The sequence below is a fragment of the Pleurodeles waltl genome, chromosome 2_2 (genome assembly GCF_031143425.1).
Source record: "Pleurodeles waltl isolate 20211129_DDA chromosome 2_2, aPleWal1.hap1.20221129, whole genome shotgun sequence".
In the NCBI taxonomy this organism is placed as follows: domain Eukaryota; kingdom Metazoa; phylum Chordata; class Amphibia; order Caudata; family Salamandridae; genus Pleurodeles; species Pleurodeles waltl.
The window spans coordinates 614,623,987-614,648,086 of record NC_090439.1 but is presented as its reverse complement, the minus strand read 5'-3'; the positions used below and the strand labels follow the sequence as shown (position 1 = coordinate 614,648,086).

Sequence of the window (24,100 nt, the reverse complement as noted above, 5' to 3'; positions counted from 1 at the left end):
TTATTCTATGTCCAAGCTTGGACCAATACCCTAGTCAGGGCAAAGGAGAAACACACCTGGTTAACCCCACTCACCCCTTGGTAGCTTGGCACGAACAGGAAGACCAAACCCAATGCCCTAACGCAGAAATAATGTGTTGAATATTTGTACCAACACATAGTAATACAGTGAAAACACTACAAAATGGACACCATACCAGTCTAGAAACATAGGTAATATTTATCTAAATCAAACAAGACTAAAACAACAAAACTCCAACATACACAAGTTAAAATATACATTTTCAAAAGAATAAGAGTCCTACTCCATAGAAAACAATGGAAACAATGATTTTGCACAAAGTACCTGGTTGGCATAAAAAAATAAAGCCGCACAGGCTAGCGTGTGTCAGAAAAGGCAGCAATGCGTTAATTCCTTCCTCGCAAGGGAGGCCATGCGTCATTTCTTCTCTGGTCGGGTCAGCAATGTGTCATTTTTGTCCCTCACAAGAGAGTGATGCATCGATTTCCGGGCAGGGCACGTGAATCAGCACAGAGTCGGGTTGACTTTGACACCCAGAGACGATGCATGGAAAATCCTGTTGCAAGGTGTTAGAAAACTTGGTAACACAGCGCTCAGTGCTTGGATTTTCAGCTCTTGGTTGCCAACGTCACCTTTCAACGGCCTAGGGACAGGATAGGACACCACTTGGCAGGTCGGGAGTCTCAGCAGAGAGTCCAGGTGTTAGCAGAGGAAGTCTTTGATGGCCCTGACACTTCAAAACAGGAGGCAAGCTCAGTTCAAGCCCGTGGAGATTCTTCACAAGCAGGAGTTTACCAAAAAGTCCAGTCTTTGTCCCCTTTCACAGGCAAAAGCAGCAACTGCAGGATAGCCCAACAAAGCACAGTCACAGGACGAGACAGCTCTCCTACTCAGTTCTTTAGCTTTTCTCTTTACCAGAGGTTCCTCTTGGTTCCGGAAGTGATCTAATTTTCAGCAGTTTGGGGTCCAATACATATATCACTTTCTGCCTTTGAAGTAGGCCTACTTCAAAGGAAAGTCTCTGTTGTTCACAAGATCCTGCCTTGCCCAGGCCAGGCTTAAAACACACACCAGGGGATTAGAGATTGCATTGTGAGAGGGCAAGCACAGCCGATTCAGTTGTAAGTGACCACTCCTCCCTCCACTCTAGCCCAGATGGCTCATCAGGATATGCAGGCTATACCACAGCATCCTTTGTCTCACTGTCTAGAGGGGATTTACAAACTGCCCAACTGTCAAACTGACCCAGACAGGGAATCCACAAACAGGCAGAGTCACAGAATGGTTTAAGTGAGAAAATGCCTACTTTCTAAAAGTGGCATTTTCAAACTAACAATCTAAAAAACAACTTCACTAAAAGATGTATTTTTAAATTGTGAGTTCAGAGACCCCAAACTCCATATTTCTATATGCCCTCAAAGGGAATCTGTGCTTTGATAATATTTAAAGGCAGCCTCCATGTTAATCTATGAGAGGGATAGGCCTTGCAATAGTGAAGACTGAATTTAGCAGTATTTCACTGTTAGGGCTTGTAAAACACATCAGTACATGTCCCACCTTTAACATACACTGCACCCTGCCCATGAGACTACCTAGGGCCTACCTTAGGAGTGCCTTGCATGTATGAAAATTGAAGGTTTAGGCCTGGCAAGTGGGTACACTTGCCAAGTCGAATTGATAGTTTAAAACTGCACACACAGACACTGCAGTGGCAGGTCTGAACCATGTTTAAAGGGATACTTAGGAGGGTGGCACAGTCAGTGCTGCAGCCCCACAAGTAGCATTTGATTTACAGGCCCAGGGCACCTCTATTGCACTTTACTAGGGACTTACTAGTAAATCAAATATGCCAATCATGGATAAACCAATCAACATTTAAATTTACTCAGAGAGCATATGCACTTTAGAACTGGTTAGCCCACAGTCCTAAGGCCAAGAGAAACAGGTCAGAAAAAATAGGAGGAAAGAGGCAAAAAGATGAGGGATGACCCTGCAAAAAGGGACATTTCCAACACATATATATATATATATATATATATATATATATATATATATATATATATATATATATATATACAGGGAGTGCAGAATTATTAGGCAAGTTGTATTTTTGAGGATTAATTTTATTATTGAACAACAACCATGTTCTCAATGAACCCAAAAAACTCATTAATATCAAAGCTGAATATTTTTGGAAGTAGTTTTTAGTTTGTTTTTAGTTTTAGCTATGTTAGGGGGATATCTGTGTGTGCAGGTGACTATTACTGTGCATAATTATTAGGCAACTTAACAAAAAACAAATATATACCCATTTCAATTATTTATTATTACCAGTGAAACCAATATAACATCTCAACATTCACAAATATACATTTCTGACATTCAAAAACAAAACAAAAACAAATCAGTGACCAATATAGCCACCTTTCTTTGCAAGGACACTCAAAAGCCTGCCATCCATGGATTCTGTCAGTGTTTTGATCTGTTCACCATCAACATTGCGTGCAGCAGCAACCACAGCCTCCCAGACACTGTTCAGAAAGGTGTACTGTTTTCCCTCCTTGTAAATCTCACATTTGATGATGGACCACAGGTTCTCAATGGGGTTCAGATCAGGTGAACAAGGAGGCCATGTCATTAGATTTCCTTCTTTTATACCCTTTCTTGCCAGCCACGCTGTGGAGTACTTGGACGCGTGTGATGGAGCATTGTCCTGCATGAAAATCATGTTTTTCTTGAAGGATGCAGACTTCTTCCTGTACCACTGCTTGAAGAAGGTGTCTACCAGGAACTGGCAGTAGGACTGGGAGTTGAGCTTGACTCCATCCTCAACCCGAAAAGGCCCCACAAGCTCATCTTTGATGATACCAGCCCAAACCAGTACTCCACCTCCACCTTGCTGGCGTCTGAGTCGGACTGGAGCTCTCTGCCCTTTACCAATCCAGCCACGGGCCCATCCATCTGGCCCATCAAGACTCACTCTCATTTCATCAGTCCATAAAACCTTAGAAAATCAGTCTTGAGATATTTCTTGGCCCAGTCTTGACGTTTCAGCTTGTGTGTCTTGTTCAGTGGTGGTCGTCTTTCAGCCTTTCTTACCTTGGCCATGTCTCTGAGTATTGCACACCTTGTGCTTTTGGGCACTCCAGTGATGTTGCAGCTCTGAAATATGGCCAAACTGGTGGCAAGTGGCATCGTGGCAGCTGCACGCTTGACTTTTCTCAGTTCATGGGCAGTTATTTTGCGCCTTGGTTTTTCCACACGCTTCTTGCGACCCTGTTGACTATTTTGAATGAAACGCTTGATTGTTCGATGATCACGCTTCAGAAGCTTTGCAATTTTAAGAGTGCTGCATCCCTCTGCAAGATATCTCACTATTTTTGACTTTTCTGAGCCTGTCAAGTCCTTCTTTTGACCCATTTTGCCAAAGGAAAGGAAGTTGCCTAATAATTATGCACACCTGATATAGGGTGTTGATGTCATTAGACCACACCCCTTCTCATTACAGAGATGCACATCACCTAATATGCTTAATTGGTAGTAGGCTTTCGAGCCTATACAGCTTGGAGTAAGACAACATGCATAAAGAGGATGATGTGGTCAAAATACTCATTTGCCTAATAATTCTGCACTCCCTGTATAGATATATATATATAGATATCTCGCTCATGGTGCAGTCACAGCAGCATAGACAGCAAAAGATAGAAAAATTCCAATCATCCATGCAAAAAAGTGAACGTTTCATCACAAAACATCCAAAGGTGCATCAGTAAAATATATCATGCCGGACACTTTTCAGTGGAACGCCTTCTACCGGGCCTATAACACATGAAAAGGGCTCTCCTAATTATCAGCAGGTCTTTTGAATGTGATTTATGTTATTTTAACATATTGCACACATTTAACTCTTGCAACCTGGTTTTGGATTAATAAATGTTAAAAAACAAATACATATAGAAAAAAGCACCATTGCATAAACCATATATGCAGATGTACATACTTTAATATGCTAACAAAAAAAGATGGGAGCACATTGACTGACATCCCACCTCTCAGGTTGGCCCAATGCATCATAGTAAATCTAGTGCATGATAACACTAACATCAGTGAAAGTCTTTTGTTTTTTCCCCTTGTTGGTGCAGCCAATGCTGTATATCTCTAGACACATGTTTCAGCCTAGTTGTTCTTCTTCATTAGAGAGCAGCACATCATTTTAGGGTGCTGGAAATGCTGCCCAATGTCTTCTCAGGTCTCTGTACCACTCACTGGGTAATGGTGCATCAGCTGGAGCCCATCAGCTTATTAACTCAAGGGAGCCTTTTCAAACAAAAACGGGGTGGGAGCACACTACCCTACATCACAGAACTCAGTTTGCCCTAATGCATCATGGTAAATGCAGTGTATGATTACACTTACTTCAGTGACAGCCTTCGTTTCATCACTAGGGGTCAACAAAATAGTGTGTTCCGCCTGCGGAATTGGCTGAAATTTGGCATCTCCAGATGACTCTGGCCAGATTCCGCCGATTGCTGCGTGGTGGAATATTTTCTCAAGCGTGGTTTTAGAACAGTAAGTTGGTGAGGGCCAGGGAGATTTGGTACCCCCTAGCACAATTTACAGTTGCTAGAAGAATATCCAGCAAGGTTTTTCTAACGTGGGCAGCTGCGGGTGGTTTTGACCATTTCCGGTCAGAAGGCTGCCACTCGAGTAGAAAATCTACTCGAGCCGCAGCAAGGTCAACTCGAGTAGCTGTGCCCTCTTGCATGCTGTGTGGTGCCATTTAAGCTAATTTTTTAGCATGGAATGTGATCTTGGTGCTAAATCATAGACCAAGCAGCATGACATACCTATTTCTGTCCATTGGCAGAACTACATATGTTATCATTTGGGTCTCTATTTGGCAGAGGTATGCCCCGTCTACAACGGAAGGACCACAATTGTAGTCGGGTAAGTCAGATTCACAACCTAATTCAACCTCTGCTCAACCTCTGGTACCTTGGCACAGAGTAATCAGGCTTAACTTAGGAGGCAATGTGTAAAGTACAATACTTAAATTACAGTAACACAGTGAGAACACCACAAGAAGATTTGACACCGGGTTAGACAGATAAAGCATATTTTTATGAGTAAAAGAAGAAACAAGACAAAAACAATAAAAATCCAATAAGTAGAACTCAAGATGTGAATTTTGAAAGAATAAATTGCAATAGAGTGTCTATAGGACTCACGTACGACCCACTGAAAAAGTACTTTGTATAAAGGGTTGCATTAGAAGCAAGGAGGTGATGCAAAGCCGAAGCATCGGTTCTGATCTGGGCAGCCAGGGAAGGCGCTATTGTTGAGCCACCCAGTCCTTAATGCAATGTCCTCAGGGTGCGGTGTTGAACGCTTAGTGATGAAGGTGATGTTTCATTGATTTCTACAGCCGGCGATACAAAGGTAATGAGCCAGAGCTAGTGGTGATGCGTCGATCCTGAGCCACACAGTCAGCAATGCAGAGTCCTCAGCCTCATCCACAGCGGTGATATGTCAGCATCAAGGGAGGATACAGCAATTCCGATTGGTGCAATGGCATCAATTTTTGTAGAAGAACAGCTGCAAAGCCACTTTCAAGGCCCAGGATTGAATTGGCACCTCTTGGCAGGGCAGGATCCACAGTGGGCTTAGTCCAGCAGCTGAAGAAGGGTTGAAGGAAGTGTTTGCTGGCCCTGAGACTTCAAAACAGGAGGCATGCCAGCAAGCCCTTGGAGTTACTAAGGTTCTTGGATGATGTAGAGAGGCAAGTCCAGTCCTTCTTACACCCAGGAAAGAAGCAGCAGGCAGCAGACCAACTGAGCAAAACAGTTCAGCAGTGTAGTAGTCCATCCTGGCATGACAACAGTGTATCTTCTCGGCATAATGTCCTCATATCCAGACGTGTACTGATTTGGTGGGTTTTGGGATCTAGTACTTATACCCAGTTGAGCCTTTGAAGTGAGGGAGGCTTCAAGGAGAGGACTTTGAAGTGCACTAGGCCCCTGTTCTTCCTTACCTGGCTCCAGACACTCTACCAGGGGTTGTACAGTTCTCTGTCTGGGGACAGGCACAGCCCTATTCAGGTGCAAGTGAAAGCCCCTCTCTCCTATCTAGCCCAGGAAGAGCCATCAGCCTGATAATGGGCCATCGAGGTGTAAGTGGCACACCTCAGCTCCCTTTGTGAGTGACTATCAAGAGAGAATGCACAAAGCCCAGCTGTGTCACCCAACCCAGACTTACAATTTAAAATCTGACTTCACCATAAGTTGTAGTTTTCAATTGTGAGTCCAGAGACACCACACTCCAAATTTCTATCTTTTCCCGATTGGAAATTACGCTTAAAGTTGTTTCAAGGTAATCCCAACGTTAACCTATGTGAGGGATAGACCTTGCAGTAGTGAAAAATGATTGTAATAGTTTTTCACTACTAGGAAATGTTAAACTTAAAAGTACACGTCCAACCTTTTAAATGCACTGTACCAGCCCTTGCTAGGGCCTATCTTTGGGGTGATTTGCATGTACTAAAAAGAAAGGTTTGGGCCAGGCAAGTGGGTGCACTTGCCAGGTTGAAATGGCAGTTTAAAACTGCACACAGAGGCTCTGCAGTGGCAGGCCTGAGACATGTTTAAGGGGCTACTGCAGTGGATGGCACAATCAGTCCTGCTGGCCCACTAGTAGAATTTAATTTACCAGCCCTGGACAAATATAGTGCACTTTACTGGGGACTTACAAGAAAATTAAATATTCCAGTTGTGGATAGGCCAATATCACAATGTTTATAGAGTATTGAGCATCTGCACGTTAGCACAGGTAAAGTGCACAGAATCCTAAAGCCAGCAAAAATGAGGTCATAAAAACAGGACATTAAAAGGCAAAAAGTCAGGGGAAACCATGCCAAGGTTGCTAGGTCAAACACCACAGAAGAAGCAAGTGTGGCTTTAAAAGAATGTTGTATGATAATTTTAAGCATTACACGTAGATAGCATAGGAATGGAAATGTATTTGTGTGGAAGCAAAGAACTGAAGAATAATATTGATGCTGGTTAAAAGGTCAGGTGACATTTGTGCTGTCAAGCCAGACCTAAAACTCCATGTAGGTTAATGACTTCTCTACCCCATCCATATGTGCTGCTGCCAAAGAAAAGCACTGTAAATTATATTTCAATGTCATCTGTGTGCCCCTCAAAGTTCAACTCAGCCAGTTAGATAAATAAATAAAAAGATTGCAGCTGTGTGGAGGGCAGGCACTTTTTTGGTGGAAGCACGCAACTTCTGCTCAATCAAAACATGTACTTCTGACTCCCAACATCTGGGGGGAGCCAAAGCCCTCTCTAGTGGTGCTCACATAATTCTCTGGCGACAGCTGCGCTTTCGAGCCAGACCATAAAAACTGCTTATTCCTTTGAAGGACTTTTTTGTTAATGTTTTGTTTCTTTTTCCTCAAAACTGTAGTTTATTTTGTAAGTGAGACAAAAAATATTTTTGGGTTTGGTAACTTCACTGATTCTTTGCACATGGTCGTGAAATGCATGCAGATATTTGTAGCAAAAAAGTTTTGATTGATTATTATAAAAATAAGAATAGCTACAATGAGAGATTTTATTGTCCATCGGTCTATAAACTTCCTCTTCTTTCTATAAACTTCATCTCTGAAATGTAAAGCAGTGTATTTTTTCAGACATATGTGAGCACACCAAAAAATACCGATTAACTAGCAACTGTTGGCACTGATAGGGTTAATATCTTGTAGTTCTGTAACTAGCATGGATAAATGCGGCTGAATGATGCACTTGATAGTTTACAGATGCCATAAAATATGGTGGTTACTAAGTTATTATCCAGGATAAGCTGTGCTGTCAGCTTTGAGGTTTAAAACTATCACATCAGATTAAACTATTCATAAAAAGGGACGGAAAGATCTAAGCAAAGCGTCTTACTGGGTGCCTATTACAAGTGTATTTACTTCCCTTAAATATAATAAAACATATCTCTGTTTAAGCTGAGTGATTTAAAATCTGAACTTATCGACTATCGAAGGAAACGCGAGAGCTGCCTTTGGGTATTTAAATTGCTTCATAACTTGGCAGATGGTCTGTTGGTCCGGAAAAAAACGAACTTGTGTCTGTGAAACCCTGACAAGCAGGGATCACTGGTAGCTAGAAAAGGTGCAAAGCAGGAGATGCACCTGTCAGAACGTAAGAAAGTGCTCTGCGTAATGTCATTAAACTAATTAGAGAATTTCCCAGCTAGACAATGTTTTACAAAATGGCGCACAGTGGAATGCCTGACAGAGCCGAGCTCTTGGGAAGAGTGGGAGACTTTTGTTGAATTCCATTTATCACTACAAAGGTAGCAGCTATTGCCTCACAAAAATACTTTTTTACTAGAGAAAGATATCCAGAAGGTCCTTCTATCTCTCTTCTTTGGATAATAAGTTGGCTAACAGCAGATGGCACACTGTCTCTTTTACCAAAACGTTTTGAAATTCATAATTTTATCATACATAATCGAACACCTATAATCCGAAACGTTTTGGTGCACAGTTCAAATAAGGTGCTGTAAAATGCATGGAATAAGTGCCGGGCAGTGATGTAACAAGCATTGGGCCTCTCATTACAACTGGCCCAGTGAATTGCAATTGTTAACACACCTGCTAATTACCAGGTGTGGTAATGTTCGCACCTACATTATATTTTGACAGCTCAAACCTGCTGGAATTTAAAGGAGGGAAAAAAACTAATAAATAATGGGACATGTGGATTTTGATGCAGTAAGCATCTAAATCTGCATCTTATGTCCAATTTCAAGGGTAAAACTTGTAACAGTTTAAAACTAGCGCACCCAATAAAATTCGACCACATCGGAGTTGGACTTCATCATCCATTAATATTGCATCCCAGACTGGGGCACATATAATCAGGGCCAAGGTGTTAAAGAATTGTTGCGCAGCAGGGCAGTGTAGTGAGTGGGTCAACTGGTGGGATGTTGTCAGCCCCTACTCAGGAGGTCCAATGGCACATTTGTGGCAAAGCTCAATGGCCACTGTTTTTTAAGAATGAGAGAATGCTGAACTGAAAAGATAGTATTGTTTTTGCAAAATAGTGCTGCCGACTTGTCTGTTTACCATAATGATGCTGCTGATAGTCTGTTTACCAAGGTTTGTACAAAATCATGGGTGAGGATATGTGGCTCTGTGTGATAGATGGGCCAACTCACATAGACATGAAACTATCTTTCTAACTAGAAACTCCCACAGGAAGACGTTGGTGCAGTCCAGAATCCATGGGCATACCTTTTTGGTGGAATGTAAAAGGGAGTGACCTGACAATTCTGCCATCAGTTCATGCTATCAGATCTCTCAGACCTGATAACTGATTTGTCCATTATTGTAATGAAAAAAGTAAACTACTGTAAGAATTAATGTTCAGAATTACTGATATGTACCCACCAGATCCTGAACAAAGCACCACACACTGTAGATTTTGCTGATTGATGTCGACCTCAAACAGTGAAGGTGTGTGACACAGGTACTTTTTTTTTTCCTAAGAGCAAGCAAACAATAAATACATATAGGGGTTTGTAGTTTTGCACGCTGTATTGTTAGTATGCGGGTTAATACAAAAGTTGCCTTACAATTTCCATAGAACAGAGGCTTTAAATGTACATCAAGTGGAGGCAGGGGAGAGCACTATAAAGAACCCTAGTAAAGGGACTACATTTGCTACATTTGGTGCTGTACAGCGGTTTCAGGAGGCAGTGAAACGCATGAAAGTGACAGATTGTGAGCGAGACATACAAGACTTTGTAGGTCTATGGTACATTGGCCAGTACTAGATATTGGAGTGGGAAACTGGGTTACTGGTAACAAGTCCCAGGAGGTCCGTATTGTTACACACTTTGTTGTAGCCACTTTTTTGCATATGCAGGTTATGGTGGGGGCAAATTAGTGAGCTCCCCCTGGCCACCTCCCGTAAATTTGAATAGTTAAACTCTACAGCACTGAGAGCGCCATCCACGCCGGTATCACTAAGCGTGGTCCAAGTGTCAGGGACCATGCAACTCTGCCTACCTCCTTACCACAAAGCGTGGTCCAAGTGTCAGGGACCATGCAACTCTGCCTACCTCCTTACCACAAATGAATCTTGACCCAGAAATGTTAGTTGCCTGGGCTTTATTATGTTGTCTTGGAAATTCTTTTTTAAGACTAAAACAATTGTGTGAGCTAACAGTGTGGCTAGCAAGATACGCCGTTTGAAGAGGTAGATTAATCGAGTGCGTTAGTGTGTCCTATTTTTCCTGCAGCGTTCAATGCTAGCTAATTGTACGTCGCCTCTTAGGTACATTTTTTAAGTACATCAAGAGATCAGGAAATGCGCAGGAAAGGAACACGGGGCTGGCTTTACACACCCAACTCCATCTACTTCAATGAAATTAGATTTTTCATTTAATTCTCCTGTATGCTTTGTACCCTTTGTGCAGACACTGCGAAAGGGCTGCTAGTTCCGTGACACTTGTACTGGAGTTGATCAGGTACAAGACACTGGCCATGGCGGTTCATTTGTTTTTTCTAAAAGATAGTGAAACAGAAAAACGTTATTGCTGCTCTTGGGTTTGTGGTCTCAATCATGAGTCAGAGAAAACAGGGAGGCAGGAAGGGAGCTCTAACAACTTTTGTTTCTGCAGTGTGAGTCATTTATCAGCCGTGCCACCTTCCGGGCACGGCGGAGCAACCATCACGTGGGAGGGGAAACGCAGAAGTAAATACTGTTGCCAAATTCCGAAAGTATCATTGGTGGGTCAAGTGATGGTTCTCGGAGCTTTCCTCCACCATAACGATTCTAAAACTGCACACATTTAGCTTTTTAGCTTTTGTCTACAATCGCCTGTGTTTTCTCTGAAGGGAATCTAGCAGTGTAGCCTCTAAATACGACTTTCAAAACATACCTTACGAATCGCCCAAAAGAATTCTAAAACCAAACTTCTGTACACCCAAGCCCTCTGTGAACTTTGCTTACATGCATATATTTGGTTTTCAAAACGCGTGTTATCAGTGCTAGGGTAATGCATGCAAATATTCTACTGTGGCCCGGCAAGAGCGCCGCCAACTGCCATATGATGTTTCGTTGCTTCCGGTGAACAGAGAAGACACCCACCGAGCTTTGTTTTATGATTTCTCTCTCTGTCTATCCATGCTTGAGCAGAAAGTAGGCTGATGAGCTGGGCACTACTTTAATGCTCTTTGTTGAATTGGGGTCATATTTCTCCATAAGAGTATCAGAATGCAGAAGACGATTTAAAGCTAAACTTTTTTTTAAATAAACTCAGATTTATTGTCTACTTTATACCCTGCAAGCGCCTTATTTAAATTCTGCTTGCCGCGTTTAAGCACGGCAGCTTCCAAAGCTTTATGCAGTTACACCAAATTCTTTGGAAGAATTAAATATTGAACGATGTACATAATTCTAAAAGCTGGCTTTAGTGTATGATACATATAAATAAAAAGCTTGCACTTTCACTTATCCTTTAAAAGCACCACATGGTTGCCTCATGTCGGGCAGACTCCGTCGTTGTCTTTTTAATGCCTCTATAATCTTTTATTTCAGATTGAAGTTGACGAGAACGGTACTCTAGATCTGAGCATGAAAAAGAACCGCCATCAAGAGAAAGGCGCACCCGTTACCGCTTCCGGTACCACCGAGCTACCTCAGCCGACGTCGCCATTCAAGGCGAGCAGTGTTCTGGTCAACGCAGCTTTCTATCAGGCCCTGTGCAAGCAGGAGGGGTGGGGTGCGCCCATCAACTACAGCAAAGCCTACGGTGTGAAAGAGGAGGAGAAAGAGGTAGCCTTCCCCCTTAATGTGGCACTGAGGTCACAAGGTGAAACCCCCTGGTGATGGAACGCTGATTTTAGTGGGAATGCTGAAATTGTTGAATCAAACACTACTTTTTGTCCAGCAAAGAATGATTTCTTACACAGTCACCTTCAAGAGGTGTAGCCCTATAAACTGTACCGTGTCAGGGGTTCATATTACATAGCAAACAGCAGCCAAACCAGAAACAAACGAATGTGTTTACTGTATATTACTAAGACTCACAAAGGAGCCCTGTTTGTTGGTAAAATGAGTCAATTAGGCATCTCATTCGTATGTAACTCATTGAAATATGTATTTATTTTAAAGTTATTGTAGAGTGCTCAAGCCACACATTGCAGTCTCAGAGTACTGGTGGTGGAAAGAATGGTCCCTCATTCACATTTCTCCTAATGTTGGTACTCCAGGGAAGTACATCGTTTGCGTCTTTTTTTGTTTTTTTGGATTGATTTACTGTTATTTTGACTCTGGGCAAAACCAGGTTGTTAAAACACCCATTGGGCATGTGCTACGACTTTAAACTTAACAGGTACTTTGGTAAATCCAACTGACTTATGTAACTTCTTTATTACGTCCAGCAAAAATATATAAAATGTACGCACTGTAACAGTCAAATATTGCATGTGGACAGCAGTGTGCCTTTTCAATGCAGCACTTACATGGGATAGCTTAAAACATGGTATCATTGGTGTTACTGCAGCCTGGGCTGCTGTAGGCCAAAACTGCTGCAATTACATCAGAGAAAACTTTCTAACATGTAAAATCCTGTTCTTAGCATGAGTTAACTCGGCATTAAAATGGGTCTGACCTGGATGCATAATGTTTAATAATGAGCCCTGCATAAATGAAAAAATCACATTCCTCTGTCTCTATGGATGAGATACCCCACAAAAAATCAATTCTCACAGCTGCTACTTAAAAATCTAATTTATCCATCAAGTTACATTTTTTAGATGGCTGTCATAAAGACAATTGGCAGAAAAGTTGTTTATCATTTCTTGCAAGGCCGTCTCCTCTTTCTGTGACACTGATTACATTTCTTTAGTACTGGGATGTCCCATATTCAATGCAAACAACCCTCATCCAGCCTGGTCCTGAGAACACAATGCATGTCATCATATGCTCTACCCGAAGAGCCTGTGCAGAAATAGAGAGGAAATTAACCCAACACAATATCTAATGCATGTCAGGAGAAAGAAGAAAAGTTAATACCAAAAGGTCACACAAATGAACAGACAGGAACTTTGGAATGTAACCTCATGTATTCTACGACAAGTACATAATGCAGGCATGCCACTACTGTGGGCCTGTCCCCAGCTAGTCTGGTTTTCCTTCCTTACCAGGGTGACACAGAAAGAAAACCAGTTTCAATTGGTTAACATGGGTAGCCTAAGATCCATCCACCAAACATTGCTGATAGCACCAGTGCACTTGGATAAGATTATAAAGGAAAAGAAGAGAAAGTCCGGCCTGGGACCAGATGTCTGCTGGGGGAAAGGTTTGAAGAATTCTTTTGTACCCCAAGACTTAACCAGTAGAGTCAATGGGACTAGACTTTGGATATGGAAGAAGAATGGGTGGACAAAGATACTTCCCTCTTGGAAATGCAGCTGAATACTCACAAAACAACATTTGACTAAGATAGGGCTTAGAAATTTCTCATCCTCTGGAGGAATGGAATAAGGTGTTAAGGCTGCTGGGTGAAGGCACTACCTATCTGAAGACATTTCCTGGTTCATATTTAACCTAGTGGAGCCCTGCTTACTTTGTCTTCCAACTTTAACCCACAGGAGGATTTTGAGTTCCAAAAAAAGTGACTAAGTGACGAGATGACCCTTGGAAAGGGAGAACATCCAAAGTTTTTAAGATTACCCAGCTTTGAGCTTTTGGAACCAAAACCTGTGGCTTCAGAAGGATTACATTTTCATTTATCTGGCCCTGTGGAGGCAACTTTAGCCACCATCTTTTGTCCTGCCCAGCTGGAGAATTTGGGGCTCCAGAAAAAGTGACTAAGTCAGAATGTACAACTAGTCAGCATGATAAGGTGGAAGCATGATCCCAGCAGCAGTGCAACTTTGTTGGATGCAAATTTTATGCTGGCCCAAATCAAATATTTATGTACCCAAACCGGAAGACATCAACAAAACCCAAAATAGAGCATAGCCAGCTTAGTGTGGCCCACACCTACCACAGAGTCCTGTCTTGCCCCATTGGAGGTTTTTGGCTTCCACCTGAAAAAACAATTCTGAAAGTAAGATTTTTGGGCAGGGGGAACAACCAGACTGTACCTGGCCCATGCTCCATGCAGCTACTGGAAAAGGTACCTAGGGCCCACACCCGTTGCTTTCTCTTTGATTCCTGACAGCGCTTTTTGATTTTTCCTTTAAAAATTCATAACTTCTCATCCCTTTTACCAATTTTCGTTGTCATTCAGTTAACAATGTTTATTTATTCACTGAATTGGCTTGAGAGCTTTACTGTTTACTCTCTTGACTTTATTGTTTTTGTGCAACTAAAATACCCTCTGATATAGATTTGCGGGAACCCCAGGATTTTTCATTCGAACTTAATTTTCACGCCTTAGAACTCGGTTACTCATCTTTGTGGGAGCTCTTACAGACTGACCTCCAAAGTTAATAATGCAGATCTTCACAAATATGCTTGATTTCTTAAAATAACATTGTTTTCTGAGATTAATAATGTTTTATTTTAGTACAAAATATATGGATCCCAATGATATTTGACTAATAATTCAAATGATTTACTTTAGATGTCACTTTAATTTTAGCCACAACTAAAATTGGCTTCTGTGAAACATTCAAACCTCACAATTGTGTTCTGTACCAAAGCTAGGAAATCAAGTGTTTTTTGATCGAACAAAATAAAAGGTAACGCACAAGACCCGTAGGTGAGCCCCCGATTGACACAGACCTGAGCTTACAGGGAAGTCTTATCATAAATATGCCAGAAACATAATTGCCATGTCCAGTTAAAATGTAATACACATTAGTACTTACAAATGATGCACATGGACATACAATTGTGAAGTTCATAAAGGAAACAACATATAAAGCAATCACTAAAACTCAGACAACCGCCAACACATTAGTGGCTAATAAAGTGGTAGTCATAAAATCAATTTATTAAGTGGCAGATAAAATCAGATATCGATTACTCTAGATCTTGCAATTTAAGTCAGGGTGCTATCGTATTTTCCATGCGGCTAGAGAGCGTGCCTAGTTAGAGGTTTACCATATAGCATTTGTGGGTCACTATGGCCCTCATTCTGACCTTGGCGGGCGGCGGAGGCCGCCCGCCAAAGTCCCGCCGTCAGGTTACCGTTCCGCGGTCGAAAGACCGCGGCGGTAATTCTGACTTTCCCGCTGGGCTGGCGGGCGGTCGCCTTCAGACCGCCCGCCAGCCCAGCGGGAAAGAGGCTTCCACGATGAAGCCGGCTCGGAATCGAGCCGGCGGAGTGGAAGCTGTGCGACGGGTGCAGTTGCACCCGTCGCGTATTTCACTGTCTGCGCAGCAGACAGTGAAATACATGTAGGGGCCCTCTTACGGGGGCCCCTGCAATGCCCATGCTCGTGGCATGGGCACTGCAGGGGCCTCCAGGGGCCCCGCGACCCCCCCTACCGCCATCCGGATCCCGGCGGTCGGACCGCCGGGATCTGGATGGCGGTAGGGGGGGTCGGAATCCCCGCGGCGGTGCAGCAAGCTGCGCCGCCGTGGAGGATTCAATGGGGCGGCGGTACACTGGCGGGAGCCCGCCAGTGGTGCCGGTCCGACCGCGGCTTTACCGCCGCGGTCGGAATCCCCATTGGAGCACCGCCGGCCTGTCGGCGGTGCTCCCGCGGTCCTCCGCCCTGGCGGTCTTTGACCGCCAGGGTCAGAATGAGGGCCTATATTTCTAAACTTTTGGCGGCCTGAAGTGCCCTACATTATAGTCTTGGAATTAAAAGAATTACATGGTTCTGACTCATTTTTATTGTTCATTTGGTTGACTACCGTTCACAAAATGGAAAGCTCACTAACAATTCTAAGATGTTCTCTGTACCTCCACGGACACCGCTGTGAAGGTGGTTACTGACAAGGTACAGAGGGTTTGGTGAAATTACCTCTATCGGGGTTGACAGGTGTTGACAAATTTTACTAAAGTTTTCATTTTTCAAATTATACTCCCAAAGTGGGAGTTTGTTTAAAAGATAAACCACCCACATGGGAGTTTGCTCTTGAAAAACAAATGACAAATGACTAGCACACCCAGGGATTTTTTTCCTCTGTTTGGGGGTCAATATTTGTTTTTCTCCGACCCTACAGGCAGAAAACAAAGAACATCACATGTTCACCCTAACTAGAGAAGGCATAGTAACGCCATTCCTCTGACAGACCCCACTCACTCAAGCCATCGGGGAAGACTGTCAACAGAGCCAACAAGGGCTCCATCGATGGAAGGCTGGTGGTCCTCCTGACTCCAACTATAGCAGGTGAACTGTTGGTTTGGCAGGCAGGATACTCTGTCACATTTATACCCTCTCTGCCAAACTTGAAATCAGGCCTATAGTCACTCTTTCCTGGATCCTATACTTGACAGTCATTTCCCAATAGTTTTGAGTGCACACCAGCAGGGTGCAAATCAGTGCATTGGCACTCATCTTACTGAAGTATTTCTTTCAGGATGTGTTGATAATGTGCAATATGACTGGATTTTGTGATGAACCAATTCATCAATTGCTATGATCATTTGTGTCCTGCCAAATGTATAAAACAAATTTACCTAGAACTAAGCCCAGTTCATAGAAGACTGGGGGGGAAACTGGCTTCCAAAAATAGATATAATATGGTAGGCAATGGACATATCACATAAGGAGAGCACTGCAACTGTTAATTTAAAAAGAAGTCTCTGCCACAGTTTTAGGATGGTTGGTGTCTTAAATAGTTAAACAGCAGGAGCAGCACCATTTTACCATCTAAGACAGTGGTAAATGGCTGCGTAGCACAGGAACATTAAGCACATGTGCTGCCTTTTGCTGGAAATGAGGCAGTATTTGTTGAGAAGTATCTGAAGTAAAAAGCAGAACATAACACAATAATATACACAAAGCAATGTGACATTAATCAATCTCAGGAGCTACCTCCTGAAGAAATCATAACTACAACAAGTATTCTATTCTTCCTTCATCTATTGATGACTCATCTATTTAGATTGCACCTAACTCACCGTCCCTATTAAAGCACAGGGTTGGCCTGATGCCCTCATATTTTTCTCTTCAGTATTGTTCCATATTCATGTATTTCTTATCTTCTTCTATTCTGCCCATCCCTACTCTCCCACCTTCACCCTTTTCCACTCTACCTTAACTTCCATTCCTTTCCTTTTGTTCATTGCCGCTTCGTATACACCCCATCCAACCTCTCACATCCTCACTTGTCCCTCCTTATGATCTCCTTTTCTGCTTCCCCCGGTGTGTCTCTCCCTTTTTGTTCTATTGTCACCCACTCGCATATAATTCACCATTGCTTGTTTTGTGTAACACCTTGAGTAACATTATTGTTACTTACGATGCGCTTCTATATGTTTGGTGACCATGCACTATATAAATCTGAAATATATATAGGAACGGGACACAATACAACAAAACAGTCCAAACAGAATGCAATACAGCCATCACAGTACAACACAAGAACAACACACCGCAATAAAGCAGCACAAAAACAACAGAAGCGCACCAACCATACATATGCACAGACTTTCTTGTCATAAACTAGCACCTCAGAAACCTGCTTTCATAATATGAGAGTAAAAGGTGTTTGCACCATGCACTGCCTTAACTTACCACCAGTGGCATTAAATACCTGCAGTGACAAACCTTTTGTGATCGGCAGCACGTCTGTAGTCAAGAGCGTGGCATTGTTCCTGCACATCCCTGCCTTATCTCTTTCTAAAACGCTCAGTGTTTCTTATAAAGAGCCAAATGTACATTTCAGGTCTCTGTCTGGCAACGTGTTCCACATGCAAAAACACTGAATGCTTTTATGTATTTTTGGCTTTTTTTGTCCACTTCTCATGCATAGCAGTTGCTTAATTTCGGGTGGTAATTTCCAGAAAATATTGTCTATCCCTATCCGTGAAATAGCCTGTCCAGATGCCCTCTAACAAACAACAACAAAAAAGCATGAATCTGGACACAGCTCAAAATCTCTCCTAAATGCAAATCACTGACAAATAGCTAAGGCTGTTAGTTCAGTTCGCACTGTCAGCTCTCCAAACATTGCAGGGCTTAAAAATGTTAAAAGTGCCAGATGCCATTATCTGTTATTCATGTTACCATTATGTTCTGGTCTTTGCTCAAATCAGTATAAACTTCCATCTGTACATTAATGGAATTCAGCCTCTTTTTACTTTGCAGTCTTTTGCTTTTACATTTTACGACCATCTATTCTATCGTTATTTTCTATTTTCTCTCTCATTGTCCCTAATTTCCTAATCATTCATTTTCACACGCTGTTCTTTTTTGTAACCTTTATTAAACAATCACTTGTCATAGTCACAGTTTTGTAAAATTATGTTTATTACATACCGCACGGTGCAATTTATTGCCTCTGAAGGTTGAAATAAAATGTTATGGATTGATCCGTAGATGCAAGTGAAAGGTGCAGAGGCAGCTCTTCTCGGGCTACTTTAATGTATGATATTACATACCCTCAAATATACTCCACCGGAGTATAAGTCTCTGAGAAGATCACTGACCATACTGTGGGTGCGTGCCCAGAGCCTTTATAAGATCAAGGTACTGTAAGCTGATTTTTATTATCAATTTAAGCATAGACTTAGGGAATGCCATCTAATATGATATAATAAAGGTGTCTCAGTATCTACATGCACACATGCTAAATGACACACGTATTAACAAGATCTCTACATGATTTTAAGGACACAGGTCTGACCCCAGGTGGGTCAGTTCGCCTTGCTAAGGTTGATTCATGTGGCACCTTAGAGTCAGGTAACAATAACATCTGTTTGTAGTGCCCATGGTTAAACCTGTTTGCAGAACAAGCTATATAACGAACCGGAATACGATTATTTTAAAGTAATTGAGGGGCATATTTATACTCCGTTTGCGCCGGAATTGCGTCGTTTTTTTTTACGCAATTCCGACGCAAAACTAACTCCATATTTATACTTTGGCGTTAGATGCGTCTAGCGCCAAAGTCCATGGAGTTAGCGTCATTTTTTAGCGTGGACACCTACTTTGCGTTAATTATATGCAAGGTAGGCGTTCCCGTCTAAAAAATCGACTCCGAGGCATGTGCGTCGGATTTATACTCCCGGGCAAAATTCACGGCCGGGAGTGGGCGGGTAAAAAAAAATGACGTACGGCCGCTTTTGCGCAGTTTTTTAGCGCCTGCAAAAGGCAGGCGTTAAGGGACCTGTGGGCTCTGAAGGAGCCCAGAGGTGCCCTCCCATGCCCCCAGGGACACCCCCTGTCACCCTTGCCCACCCCAGGAGGACACCCAAGGTTGGAGGGACCCATCCCAGGGACATTAAGGTAAGTTCAGGTAAGTTTAAAAAAAAAAAAAAATTGTGGCATAGGGGGGCCTGATTTGTGCCCCCCTACATGCCATTATGCCCAATGACCATGCCCAGGGGACAGAAGTCCCCTGGGCATGGCCATTGGGCAAGGGGGCATGACTCCTGTAAGACAGGAGTCATTTCAATGGGGGTTGGGAGTGAAAAAAAATGGCACAAATCGGGTTGAGGCGAAAAAATTGCCTCAACCTGACTTGCCCTATTTCTTGACGCCCAAGCCCCATATCCCCCTACGCCGGCGCTGCCTGGTGTATGTCGTTTTTTTTAACGCACACCAGACGGCGCCGGCGGCTAACGCCGGCTAACGTCATTCAATAAATACGGCGCCCGTATGGTGCTTCAGAATGGCGTTAGCCGGCGCTAATTTTTTTGACGCAAAACTGCGTTAGCGCAGTTTTGCGTCAAAAAGTATAAATATGGGCCTGAATCTTTCCATACTAGCCTACAACATTCTAAGCTGTCGTACAGTGTCACAGAATCTGCATGTGAAGCTTTGCTACCTATGAGAATCACACATGGTGCACTCCTGAACAGCAACACGAGTGTTTCATACAAATGTCAAACATAAATTCTTTAATACGCAAAACACAAACATTAACGTTTATGACCATTATTGTTGGGTAAAATGTCTCCAATACTTTGCGCTCAATGGTTTTCAACTCCAGGGCTATCGCTTTGTTCTCTCCAAACTTTATTTGCGGTTCAAATTCCCCCGTAGGCAAGAAAAGAGCCGTAAAATCTGCATACAAAACAACAGATGGCGGCCTTTACATTTTTATAGATGAATAACCAGAAAGGTTCAACGAGAGATAATGACTTGTTGCTAAAGTTCAGGCTCCAAGACACCAGTAGGCTGATGCTGTGCTTCAAATGCTGATTTTTGACAGAGAGAAAAAAGCGTGCCCTAGAGCGTGAAAGACTTGATTCAATTTCAAAAGCTCTGAGAACCATTTGCTTACTCGTATTTATTGATCTGAATGTGTTGATCCATTTCTCTGAGAATCCTGAGTTCTCAGCCTTTGTGTATTTTTTCAGGACGATTGCCTCATGTCCCACAAAACACAGTTAAGATGACTCGCTACTGCCCCAAAAAGCTGTGACCACCTGGTCATGGTTTGCGAGATGCAGAGCGGAAGGCCGCATCAGGCAGCTCACTGAGTTCGAGATAACGCAAGCTGACAGGATGGTGCTGTTGGTGATTAGTGGCATGCCCTTGCAAGTAGATTCCTGCCCTGGAATCGTGCACACATGCACCCCTTATCGAGGGCAGGAGATAGTGCGCTTACAGTGTGTGAATCAGCAACACCCCCATAGCTACAATGGGAGTAAGCAAAGGTGTTTTACTCACGAAAAGTATTTTACTTCCGGAAAAAAATTAAATGTTCCAGTGCAAATTTATGCATGCAGGATTTTCCACTTTTTGGAAATTCCACCAGCATACATTGAATGTATCTGCATACGCCTGGAAATCTATAACTGCTGCAGAGTTCCACAAATGCTCCGCTGGTACTGCATGAATCCCAAGATAGAAAATAGCTTCAAAGGTGGGAGCCTTTTTTATGGAGGACTTCAAATACGACATGGAAATCCACTCTCTTTAATGATTTCGGCTAATTTTTCCTGCCACCCTGTGATACTTGCTCCTCACCGGTGACCGTGTGAAGAGAGACAATATTGTGTGACAGTTTGAGTTGCTTTGTGTCATGTGTAGCATTATTGTGACAGGACGGTTACTTCGGAAGGCACATGGAGTAAGGGGAGTGAAAGATTATGGGTCTGATTTAAGAGGCCCTATCGCCACCTTAGCGCCGCCATAGAGTCATTTATTTTATGCTAAGGCGGCGCTAATGTGGCTTTTTACATACTCCATATTTACAAAGTGTCTCAATGCATGCATTGCGCCACTCTGTAAACCATTGTGCCACATTATGCCTGCACCAGGCATAAAAGCATGCAAGGGGGGTGTTCCCCCGTTAGGGGGGGTCACAAAAATGGTGCAAGGAAATGTAAGAGATTTCCTTGTGCCATTTTTTCAGCACTTTTAACACATGCTCAGAGCAGGCATTAAAAGGGGGCATGCCATTGGTTACAATGGGCCCCTATGTTCTCTGTAGGAGTAGCGCCAACATTCTGGCACTACTCCTGTAGAGTACATCAATAGCGTCAGGAATTCTGTCACTATTTCCCCGTACCCTGCACCACAGTGTGTCATATTTTAAATACAGCGCACACATGGTGGCGGTTGGGGGTGCTAAAGGGTGCAAAGAAAGTGGTGATGAACTGTGTGCAGCATCACTTTGCCTAAATCATTCCTTATATTTTTAGCCGGCACAGAACTGTTGTTTTTACATTAGATTTTTCCTTTTTAACGCTCCCGTAATTACGTTTATTGTCTGTATGTACATTTATTATCTGTACGTGTAGTATCTGTAGGTTTATCTGTATGTTTGTTTGTCATTTTCATTCTCTTCTTTTTACACGCCACTCTTTAATTGGAGTAATCTCAGTATCGTCACAAGTATCTTCCTACTGACTTCTTTATATCTGTTTCCTTCTCAGGTTTATGTATGCCTGTATGGCCTTTGATCCATCTACTATGTCTGTGTCTGTCTCAGAGTGAAGCAAAAATGAGATTTGATAGGATACGCATGTACGAGGTCACAGTTTATTTGCCACCGTATAAAAGTCACTGTAAGTGCGGAATCCACCAGAGGATGCAACTCAACATATGGTGATATTTTATTTCAGAAAGAGACAGGAAGCTGTTCAGAGAGTATAGAGGAGAAAAGGTACCCTGGAGACATGCAAATGCCAAGCCCTAAACCAAAGCTTCATTCCAGAGACGTGAAAAAAGAACTCATTACGTAAGTTGCAGATCTGTTTGTTGTTGGACAAGAAATACTCAACTTTTTACCCACGTTACTGTATGCGCACAAATCAATGACGAGCGTGTGACCTACTAAATAACTATAAAAATGACAAGCAATAGGAACTTTAAATGCAGAAAGATCCATGCAATGCAATATTTTTTGAAATATATATTTACAGCATTTGAAATGTGGAGAGCAAACAAACAGGAAAAGCGTTCCATGTCGATATGTATTTGCCTTTCTAAGCTACATATTCACAAAACTCCAGGCCAACTCTTCATCAAGGTTTGTAGGCCTAAGATCAGGTTACAGTCAAAACTGTTTTTAGCTCCAGATTGTTATGCAATAGTTTAATAAAGGAATCCTTAGTACAGTTAAAACCGAAGGTGAAATAGCATCTTTTCTGAAAAGAAATTGTCAGTAGAAGGCCTCAATGATAGCTATGGAGAGTCATTCTTGAATCTTTAAGAAACTTGGCTGTTAGAAATGGGGTCTCTATTTGGCAGTGGTTTACGCCCCATCCAAGTAGGGACCCTCACTCTAGTCAGGGTAAGGGAGTCATACAGTTAAGATAACCCCTACTCACTCACTTGGTACCATGGCTCAAGCAGTTAGGCTTATCTCAGAGGCAATGTGTAAAGTATTTGTATCCACACACACAGTAACACAGCGAAAACACTACAAAATTACTCCACACCAGTTTAGAAGACTAGCCAATATTTATCTGTGTAAAACCAGGCCAAAACGACAAAACAATCCAACATACACAAGTAAAAATATCTCTTTTTAAAAGTTTAAGCAAGTCTTAATCCATAGGAATCAATGGATGTATCTCTTTAGCACAAAGTACCTGGGATGCGTCAAAAACAAAGAAGATGCGGGCCACAGGGAAGGTGAAGAGCCCAAAAAGCAAAGCAATTAGTCGGTTCCTTACTGTTCAGGGGAGGTGATGTGTAAATTCTTTCCTCGCAGGTCAGATGATGCGTCAGTTCCTTACTGCAGGGGAGGTGATGCGTCATTTTTTTCCTTGCAGGAGAAGCAATGCGTAAATTTCTGGGCATGTGCCCTTGGTTCCTTACTGTGGTGAGGGGTTGATGAAAAATTGGCACCTAGGGACAATGCTTAGAAAATCCAGATGCGCTGTGTAGATGGGACCGCAGTGAATCAGGTGCTGCATCAATTCTATAGGCATGAGACAGGCGTTGCGTCAATTCTCCAGCCACGGGACAGGCACCTTCGTCGATTTTTCCATCACGGCACATTGATGCATGGATTTTCTCCTTCAGATCACCAGTTTGCACTTCCAAGGGCCCAGGGACTGAAGTTGGCACCACTTGGCAAGTTAGGACTTTCAGCAGAAGAGCACAGTCACTAGCAGAAGAAATCTTTGATGTCCCTGAGACTTATTGACAGAAGGCAAGCTCAGTTCAAGCTCTTGGAAAACCTTTGGAAGCAAGATGTAGAAAGTCAAGTCCAGTTCTTTCACTCCCAGGACAGAAGCAGCAAGCAGCAGGTCAGCACAACAAAGCAACAAGTGGAGTAGCAGTCCCTCCTACAGCATCCATCTCTTCTTCCTCGCAGAATTTGCTCAGTCCAGAAGGATTCTATGTGGTGTCAGAGGTCCAGTACTGATACCCATTTCTGTCTTTGAAGTAGGCAAACTTCAAAGAGAAGTTGTTGTAGTGCACAAGACCCTGCCTCTTTCTGGTCTGGCCCCAGACACACTCCAG

The 24,100-nt window shown here is 42.8% G+C and overlaps 1 protein-coding gene across 2 annotated transcripts in view; it reads left to right on the top strand.

Annotated features, from left to right (window-relative positions):
• ST18 (ST18 C2H2C-type zinc finger transcription factor) overlaps positions 1 to 24,100 on the top strand; it is a 406,078-nt gene that overhangs the window by 325,737 nt on the left and 56,241 nt on the right. For both annotated transcript variants that reach the window (XM_069220156.1, XM_069220155.1), the window contains exons 12-13: positions 11,640 to 11,876; positions 22,249 to 22,364. In XM_069220156.1, coding sequence (XP_069076257.1) covers positions 11,640 to 11,876; positions 22,249 to 22,364 — 353 coding nt within the window. The remainder of the gene's footprint in view (positions 1 to 11,639; positions 11,877 to 22,248; positions 22,365 to 24,100) is intronic.